Raw genomic sequence first — 10,485 nt, forward strand, 5'->3', positions numbered from 1 at the left:
TTGAACATGTTCTTAGCAATGCCTTCCCCACGCTGACTAACTGAAGTTTGATTAACATAAATTGGTGCACCTGTAAGGTGCCTTAACTTTGGTTAAGTATGATTCATGGAGCCACGTTACAGCTCTTGCGTGGAGCGTACGGACTTGGTTAAAAAAACATGAGACTACTTCAACCCTTAAAAATTTACGTGAGAAAAACGTTTACTTTCTAAAGTTAGTTGTACAGAAGTCGGTGGTGCTGGCAAAAGAACAAGCGTGCATGACATGTTTGTGACATTTCTTTAAAAACTAGACACTTCTGAATTGAGCTTTGACCAAAAAGTGATATATATATATATATTTTTATTTTCATTGCAATTTTTGCAATCCTACATGTAGATATCTCTTTTAGAAGACCCTAACTTTGCCTCTAAAGGTGATTTTTTTTTTAATGATTTGTAGCTATGTATCAATTCAAAGAAACTCTTAACAGGCAATGTTTCTACTGCCACTTTTGCGACATCACAATTCACAAACCTCTGTTTTGAAAAATGAAAGTGTCATTGTGTGAGGGCAGAGCTGTATCTTCGCAACACTTAATCAACCCGTGTTCAGCTAGTTGCCTGGAAGAGTGTTTTCGACAGAACAAGTCTCATATATGAGCGATAGTGATACACTCAAGTCCATTTCAGTGCCATTGCCTCTTTGGGCCCACGATTGATCACATTTGTCTTCAATTATGCTACAGGTGTTACATTCAGATAAAAATTGGTTGCGCCGTTCTCCTCGTCATCTGCTCTAGAACCAGGGCGTGCATGTACCTGTCCTTCAAACACTGGCTCTGATGAATTGCTAACACTAGTACCATCCACTGAATAAGCAGAGATTCCACAGGTCTGCAGAACAAACCACACTCCTGCAGCATTTATGTTCTATTGTCTTATAATGAAGAGTTACACAGCTTTGCAAACTGGAGTAATCTCCGTTAAGCCAGCCAGTCACTTCAGAATTCGGAGGTCAGCACATGTTGCCATGGTCGCTAAGTCGTCCGCTTTTCGTGTGTTACATTGTGGAATTCAAAAAGTTGAGCAGCTCGCGTCTATTCAGATCACGCTGTGAATGAAAAAAAAAAAAAAATTGTCAACATTCCCATAGTACTGTTTTATGAAGCCTATACCTTTTAATAGGACAACAAAATTCCACGATTTTCCATGACCAAATTATGAAAATCCACGACCTAGTTCATCAAAACGCAGATCAAAACTGTAAAACTTGTTCTGTGAAAAGTGCTCAACGGAAACAGAAACACAACCAAACAAAACAATAACGTCTTTCAAAATCATAATGCTTGTATCCTCAAAATTTGTCACATTTTGTTGGGTACAAAATCAGATTCCTGCTACTAAATGATGAATATACAAAGTTTAAAATTTAAAAAGTTGGTCCTCACAAAATTCTACCACTTTTCAAGGCCTGGAAATTGAAAATAAAATTCTATGGCTTTTCCAGATTTTTTTCCAGGCCACAGGAACCCCGATGAAACTTTTACTGGACCTAATGTTTACCAGTCATTATTAACTCTTTGTTTTGTTAGGTACGCTGTGTGGCCAAAAACTAGCACTGTTTTCTTGTGTTTAGGGCTGTCCCAAACATACCGAATACTCGAATATTCAATCATCCGAATATTGGAATGGCTTTTTGCCAGTTTGAATATTCGAAGAGAAAATCTAACTAGAACGGCGAAGCCGCCATGGCTCGCTGTCCAAGGCAGGAAGGGAGGCTGAAGGTAGGGTTGAGGATGGGCATGATGGAAGGGGATCAGGATTCTTGTTGATGTGCCTAGGTGTAGGGGTCAGTTTTTAAATGTCAACATAAAAAGTCAACAGATTACCTAATAAATACATGTGTATATAGGTTAGCCGTCACTGTATCATGGGGGAGTTTTCCATTGTTAGGGTAATTAGGACCCAGTTGTGGATTTTTGCAGCCCCAACAGTGTCTTCTGCTCCCCATACTTGTATTACCATGGGAAAACTCTTGCGTAGTCGCCACAAATGCAGAACAAGAATGGGTATACATGTACATGTAGACACAGCACCATCACCACCTCCCCCAAACCTTACCCCATCCCAAAACCTTACCCCATCCCCAACCCGCCCCCTCCCCCTCCCCCACCCAACCCCCTACCCACACCCATTCCATCCTCCCCTAATCATCCCCACCCTATCACCAACACATCCAAACCCCACCCAAACTCCAATCCCCATCTCCTTCCCCCTCCCCTGACCCGTACCCTCCCCTACCCCAACCCCCTACACCCACCTACCCTATCTTCCCCTATCTGTCCTTACCCATCCCTACACATCCCCACCCTAACCCTTACTCGAATTCCAATATCCCGCCCACCCCATTCCCCCACCCATACATCCCCAACCTGACCCCATGCAACCCCTACTCTGATCCCTATATACTGCCCCCTCCCCTTATCCAACCCCTACAACAACCCATCCCTACCCATCGCCAACCCAACCCCTACTCCGATCCTATATCTCGCCCCCTGCCCAACCCCCTCCAAACCCAACCCCTACATCCATGCCTATCCTCTCCCTACCTGTCTCCCCCTACCTGTCTCTCCCTACCTGTTCCCACCCCACCCCTACAAATCCCCACCCCACCCAAACCCAGTATTCCAACCCCTCTCCCCACCCCACCCCACCTCAACCCGCCCCGCCCCACCCATCCTAGCTCCCCTACTCATCCTACTCACACAAACCCTAACTCCAACCCTATCCCCCACCCCACCCCACCCCACCCTCCCCTACCCCATCCCTACTCCAACCCCATCAACTAAAAGATCAAACCAGAAGCTCATGCACATCCCCAAAATGCATAGTGTACATGTACATGTTATACCGGTATACACACATGTACATGTTATACCAGTATACATGTACATGTACATGTACATGTAACAATTAAAAACTTTAACATTTCCTTGAATTAAAGTTCCTCAATAAAATCATAAAATTTACTGCAATGATATGAACCTAACTGAAGTTATAGGCCTAGAGATGATACCTGAACACTGCATTTAATTTTTTCCCCCAAGTTATAAACTAGAACCAAAAACTTCAACATTTTTATCTGAACGCGGACGGACGGACGGACGGACGGACGGACGGACGGACGGACGGACGGACGGACGGACGGACGGACGGACGGACGGACGGACGGACGGATGGGCGCCTGGACAGACGGACGGAAATTGGTATTACATAGGCTCGCATCTGCTTCGCAGCTCGCCAAAAATGATGCACACACACACAACTGTGATGTTATTTTATTGTAAAGTTGTGGCATTTACTGTCAGGTGCCACTTTTTTGTTGAAGGTAACTTTTTTGTCGACGGAGGTTCATTGTTCCCATCCTTTTAGCAGGTTGAAGCCCTTTTACATTTATACAATAATTACTGCAAAACACTCCAGCGCCCCATATCAATCGCCGCATGCCAATTTAACCGGCACACTCTTTGTGCAACTTTTGACCGGCACAGCCTTGGGTTGCAGCTGGCAGTTTCGAATATCTGAATATTCAATCAAACGCAGTTTCGAGTAATTGAATACTAAATTATTTGAAAATGGACAGCCCTACTTGGGTTGCTCACTGCGGATCCCTTGTTCTTCGCAAGAGAATTTAGAAGTGTGCCCTCTTGGTTTTTTTTTGCCATGTGTTTGTTTATGAAAAGGAACTTTTGTTCTCAGGTGTCTGTCAAAATCACTCCGCCTGTTCTACACTCTAGAATTTGAAAACCTACATGGATCCAACTCAAAACCCATTCTACAGTTATTTTCTACAAACAAACACCATGACTCTTCAACTCACCTCTTTGTCTTTGCTGGATTTCTTGACTTTCATCTTGATCTTCTTCCCCGAGATTATACTCCTTTTGCCGTCCTGCTTCTTTTTATCCTTGATGAACTGGAAGCAGCAACAGATACAAAAATATCAACAATGGATATGATAGAAATTGCTGAATGTGGCTTTAAAAAACTGCTGGTGGTTTTTTTTTTGGGGGGGGGGTAATACCTGTCCATCCTCGGGAAGAACCTGCTCTCACCACTGGTTCATCAGAACCAACAATTTCTCCATAAAAGATGGAGTTGTATTTAAGTCAACAACAAGTGAATCACCAAGCAGGTAACCAAGTACAGGAAATGACAAAGAAATGCCTTTATCCTAGTTCAACTTAAAGGGAATATACATTTGCTTTTGCTGTAATTTTCAGAAATGGATGGATTTGGGGGTTTAGTATTTCATAGCAAATATTGTTACACTGACTTGTTTGAAGTTTTGTGTTCGTAGGTGCTGGAAAAACCAAGAAAAACAATCATAAGTCCTGTAGACTCGTTTCCTGACCCCACTTACGATGAAACGGAGCAATTTATAGACGCCGGGGAATTGTAAGGTCAGGGAACCAGTCTAGCAAGCTTGTACCCATTCATAGGTGTGAAATCGATTGCAAACAAAATGCGTTGTAACTAAATATGGTAAATTGGGGGCAGTATTTGAAAAAAGCCAATTTTTTCCAACGCTGGTCAGCCGACCAGCGTTGGAAATTGATACAAAAATACCACTTTTCTTGAAAATGACAGCACACCAGGTGCCATGATTTTACAGGATGCTTTAGACTGTCATTCACTAACAGTCCAGTAAGGTACTAAGGTTTTGTTTTTTGATGTTTGCAAATGTCGTATATTCCCTTTAACACAAGACCTGAGGATTGATGACTTGTGATTGACCTTTAACAACTCATGACCACTTTCAACTCTGACTATTTTTCAGTGGATTATCTGCAAACTTCATTTGGTCATTCCAAGATTCATTCCTACCATGCAAAGCCTGAAATCCTACTTGTCCACTGTTGTGATACGAACTGCCATGAAAATATATTTGGGGTTGGGTTTTGCTGACCCCTCTTTTCTACTAGCAATGTCTAAGTCATTCCTGACAAACCTGTCCAACAGGAAGCTTCATCCCCGCCCCCCCAAAAAAAACAATGGAAGTTTAGGTTATCATACCTTGGAGAGCGGCACTGGTCCTGATGGGGACTTGTCCTCAGTCTTCTTCTTTCCCTTCGACTTCTTTTTGTGACTCTTCTGTTAAAACAAATATGATGATATTAAAACAAGGATGGAAGTGCCATCATTAATTGTTGTTCATGTTAACCCTTTCATGCCCACATTGTTTATTGACTTGGCTCTCCCCAGGACCAAATTGTTTGCTCAGTCATGCGGAAATCAGTAGAGCGTGAAAAAAATGAGCACGAGTCAAAAACTCACTTTTTTTCAACCCAGATTTTCACTGCCAAGGAGTGATTTAAATCATAAGTGTTGTGTGTAAAGTTTGTTCCTTGAACCTTACTCTTTTATGTGATGTAAAAATGAAGTCCATACGTGCAAATATAAGAAAGTTATGCTTTTTTGTTCATCTGGTCCCAATTATCAAACTGCAAGCCATTTCACCACATGACCCAATGGCACTCCATACCTCAAATTGTGCGTGGATACTTCTGAAGCACTTTTCTCATTTTTTTTAAAATAGTAACACTATGAATAAACCACACAATTAGAAAGATCCGAAAACACTCTTTCAGCTGGTATATAGTTGATGTATGGGCGGCCAAACATATCAACATGCTGCCTTTCTCAAAAGTAGTGAATATATCTGTGTTGAGTGTGTTCTGTGTGTGGTTTCCTGGTCGACTAAAGTCGCCCATGGGAACCAGCAGGGGGGTACTTCTTGTCGACAAAAGTCGCCCATTGGAAGGAAAGGGTTAAGCTGATTGAGTACTTCTTTCCTCTGCTTTTTACTGCAAGCTCTGAGATCAAATTACAGACAAGCATGAAATCCCTCTCTCTCTTAATCCCCGTAAAACACCGCCTTTTACTAGTAGCTGTATGGCTAACGTAGTGCAAAACCTGTCTATAATCCTTTCATTCTAGGATATTATACAAGTCTTAAAGGCAGGGTCCCTGTGCTGTTTGGTTCGGGCACTCTAAAAAATAAATTTCAAAATTGAATTGATCATTTTGTTAACATTACAAAACTTGATCAAAACAGAAACAAATCGGTCCATGCCAAGTTATCAATTGTTTCAATTCAGCTGCTGTATTGGGAGCTGGACGCTCTAAATTCAGCATAGACTTGACTCAAGTTGGACTTAAGTCGATATGCACAACACACACTGCCATCATAACCCAGCCCTGAATGGACCGATCCAGTAAGCTCCGCCCAGTGCGCACGTGGGCAAATTAACACGTGCTCCTCTCCAATGCCTCGCTGCATTTTCCTGCCGCGCGCATCATACGCGCGTGCACGCATGTCGGACTTTAGTGCACGCATGTCGGACATAAATCACAGCTGTGATTGGTCAGAACACCATGGGGCGGTGCTTACTGGATCGGTCCATTCCATCATTAATTAATGTTGTGCCCAGCGTGCAACAAGTGCCATAAAAACAGGCAACTTCAATATTTTTTGTGTACGCATACTGCACAGACCAACTGCAGCACCTGACTCGGATCAAGTCGAAATTCAGCTCGAGCGTGAAAGAAGTGCAAAATAAAAGCTCTTTTTTAAGGAACCATTGCCTCTAAATAATATTATTTGTTCAAGAACATATTCTTTGAAAGTTCATTCAGGTAAAAAAATTGTGCAAAATCACTGGGATCGAGTTACTATCTTTAACCATAACCGCCCTGAATCCTTCAAAATCCTCTTTGCCAAAGTGGAGGAATTTGGAGGATTGAGGTTACATGGCAAAAGTGCATTACTGATTTTGTAGGATGCCCTTTTTCAAGGTCTAGGGCCGGACCTTGTGTTGTTTTTGCTCAGCCATGCATAAATATAGGCCTGGATTATGCTTGAAATCCTCCGTACTGCTCCAGGATGTCACTGGCCAAGCCTCAACATATTGACAGTCACTGCCGCAGGATTTTGCAGGATTCAGGCAGTGGTCACCCCTCCACGGACCATATTCAAGAAATAAAGGAGGAATTTGCAGGATTGAGGCTACTATTTTTCCATGAGACCAATTGGAGGATTTTGCAGGATTGAGGCTACATCCTAGCAAAAAGGCCTAGGAAGTTAGGGTTAATGACACTTTATCTGAATCAGATTTTTCTGAATATCAAAAAGTTACCTTGTGTCTCCTTTTTGACTTGGGTTCTTTCCTCCTCTTCTTTTTGTGTCTTTTTCTCTCTGTTATGAATACAATGAGGCAAGAGATGTCTAGGTGAAGTTGGTTGCTCAAATTTACAAGATTAGTGTGGTTGCTCTTTGGATATAAATATTAGCAAAGTACAGAAACCAGACTTGACGTTATCTCTTGCAAAACAATTAACATCATACATAAAAAAGCAATTTGTCAAATAAACTGCATCGGGAAACTGACTTGGTGAATTTTATTAATTTTTAAAGTTGAACAAAGAAATTGACTGGAGCAGGGTTTGAACGTGTTACCTCCGGACTGCCGTTCTGGTACTCTAACAACCAAGCTATCCAGCCCAGTTGGGGGTTCCCCATTTTGTCAATGTCTTTGTTCAAAGGCACTAGTCAGAAGCCATAAACCCGTATATGCCATGTAGCCAGGGATCACGCCCAAAGTCGCAAAGTTATGCCCAAAGTCACAATGCTAGCAACATTAGCAATGCTGCAAACGTGGGAGATAGAAACTGGGAAACACTCTTAGAGGATACGGCTTTTTAAATCTAAAAAACCCTGCTTCAAAATTGATTCTTCAAAGGGATAAATTGCACCAAATCTTTCATCTGAGTTGAGCCTTTTTCTCAAATACTTGGTTAACATTACATGGCAGTGGAAGTTGTCAGGGGGTGGGGATAGTGGTGTGCATTTACGGCTAGTACCGGAACCGGGTACCCTATTGAAGTAAAATATGGGTACCCAGGTACCCGTAAAAGAAACGCAACCCCAACATTCGAATCCAGGAAGTTGTCAGAAGGGCTTTACAGCTTCACGGTGTAAACTGCAACTTTCGTAAGTAAAATCTGTTTTGCTTTTCCATGCACCCTGGTTTTCATCTTCAAAATTCCCCAGAAATGGTATTCAAAATCTTTCTTTTCATTGTCTGAGAAGTAACTAGGTAATTTGTAAAGGGTACCCGACCCCATAATCCCTGCTTCCACTGCCTATGTAAAGAGCCTATTACATTGGAAGTAGATCTCTCACTCAGTCAACCATTACCTCGACTGGATGATGAACTGACACTTGAGGAGCTTGATGAAGATCTACTGGAAGAGGAAGAAGATGATGCCGATGATGACGATGATGATGAGGAACGACTCGATGAATGACGCCGTTTGTGCTTCTTCCTATGTTTGCTTCGCCCACGACTCGAAGACGATGCACTGCTACTGCTGGATCGCCCTCTATCGCGTTTACGACTCTGCCGCTCTCGATCTCGCCTCATTGTGGGAGAGACACTTCTTGGCTTTTCTTGGCGATCTCTGCGGTTTAAATCTCGGGAACTAGAAGAAGAGGAACTTGAATGCCTCCTTCGATGTCGCTCCCTATTGGGTGATACATCTGAGGAAGATAAATTAGGAACCATATTTGAGATAACATTTCTCAATAGTAACATCAAAAAGATGGTCTTGCCGTGGGCTGAATAATGTAGAAAGAAAAATGGTAAAGCAAAGCGATTTTGAAGACGTCAACAATTGAATTTTCACTGTGACGTTACCCTAAACGAATTCATTTCACATTGAAATTTGCATTCAGTCATTGCAAGGCCCACATGGAGGAAGGAACATGGCTAAACATTAAATTTGGGACTGAGATTGAGAATTTCCAATTTTGTTCATAAAAATAGAAAATACTTACAATATGTTCACGACTCCCCATAGACTTTGCAACCACCACATGCACAGTTGCCAGATGGCCTGGATACTACATTCTTTTTAAAATCCTTCACAAATCTAAAGGCCCTAACGTTACTTGTGTAATAATAACTTGTCGAATATATCGTCATCCTGATCAATGACAATGGTTCATGGATGATTGAGGTGATATGACCATGGAGGAAGTCCGGTAATTGTGTTTGGTGTACATGTAGGACCCCCTTCCATCAGAGAAGATAAAGACACATTTGGGGGGTTTTGGAACTTAATACCTAAACATCTGGCTATGAGTATGATACGAGCAGGAAATGCCACTTTATGTGTTTGGAATCATCTAAACAGTTCACTAAGATCCATGTTGAAAATCAGCTGGCTTAATTTTGTGGAAAGACTACCGGTACTGACTAGGGCAGGGTTTTGATTTATGAATGGAACTTGTACATCATGAAAAACATATTGGCGTCCTAAACTATGCCTCACATACACGACTACGACCACCTTCCTCAGGAAACTGGACAACTCGCACGCGAACTAACTCGCACGCGAACCAACTCTTACGCGAGACAACTCATACGCGGATTGGTCAACTCGTACGTGAGACAACTCGTACGTTAACCAACTCGTACGCGAGACAACTCGTGCGCGAACCAACTCGTACGCACGACAACTCGACCCTTATTTCCTCTATGCACTTAAACATGCCCGAACCAAAAGTGTTTCACTAAATGTACACGCGTACGAGTTGGCTCGCGTACGAGTTGGCTCGCGTACGAATTGGCTCGCGTACGAGTTGGCTCACGTACAAGTTGGCTCGCGTACAAGTTGGCTCGTGTATGAGTTGGCCCACGTACGAGTTGGACCGCGTACGAGTTGGACCGCGTACGAGTTGGAGTCTTGGGCCGCGTACGAGTTTGTCCGCATATGAGTTGTCCTGCGTACGAGTTGGTCGCGTACTAATTGGCTTGCATACTACGAGTTGACCTCCAGGTATGAATGTTCTCAACATTTCAGATCCCTTAAAATGACGAGATCCTATTTTGACGCACTCTCGCATTGAATTTGCGTTGGGCAACGCGCGCATTGCAACTAATGCAAGCATTAGACCCGTGAACGTGGCTTGTAACGCCACGTTCACGGGTCTAGCATTATGCCAGTGCGCCAATTATGATGATTCGAGGATACGGTACACATTCCAATTTCACTGCCACTTTGAAAAGTGATTCCTTACTAGGTCTATGGTTTCATAAACGTGAAAAAAATTATAACATTCAGGAACATTACCTCTTTCACCACCCATTTCGCGTCTTTTGCGTGCGATCCGTGAGCTGCGAACAAGAGTTTTCAGAATTTCATTTTTTGGACGTGCGCCCTCAGTTGACAGAATACGGAAATAGCTGGAGCGATACCTTTCATTTAATTAACCAATGAGGAAGCATTTTCGAGACACACCTCTTTATGTAGGTCACCTGACAAGAATTTCATGTTTTTGTGATTAACATGTGACGTAAACGAGACGATCATGAATTGTGCGAAACTGGACCGGCCGGCAGGACTCCGGAGTGCTAACAATAATCTTAGAGCAATAATC

At 42.7% G+C, this 10,485-nt stretch overlaps 1 protein-coding gene across 1 annotated transcript; it reads right to left on the reverse strand.

Moving 5' to 3' along the window:
* Positions 1–456: 456 nt before the first annotated feature.
* LOC119741772 (DNA topoisomerase 1-like) lies at positions 457–10,256 on the reverse strand. The gene is made up of 6 exons (XM_038217668.1): positions 10,179–10,256; positions 8,242–8,583; positions 7,181–7,239; positions 5,058–5,135; positions 3,862–3,957; positions 457–1,092 (listed from the first exon to the last, which is right to left on the reverse strand). The coding sequence occupies exons 1-6, from the start codon at positions 10,192–10,194 to the stop codon at positions 1,042–1,044; spliced, it is 642 nt and encodes a 213-aa protein (XP_038073596.1). The 5' UTR covers positions 10,195–10,256; the 3' UTR covers positions 457–1,041.
* Between the last annotated feature and the right edge of the window lie 229 nt (positions 10,257–10,485).

The sequence above is a fragment of the Patiria miniata genome, unplaced genomic scaffold, assembly GCF_015706575.1.
Source record: "Patiria miniata isolate m_02_andy unplaced genomic scaffold, ASM1570657v1 HiC_scaffold_5, whole genome shotgun sequence".
Taxonomy (NCBI): Eukaryota; Metazoa; Echinodermata; class Asteroidea; order Valvatida; family Asterinidae; genus Patiria; species Patiria miniata.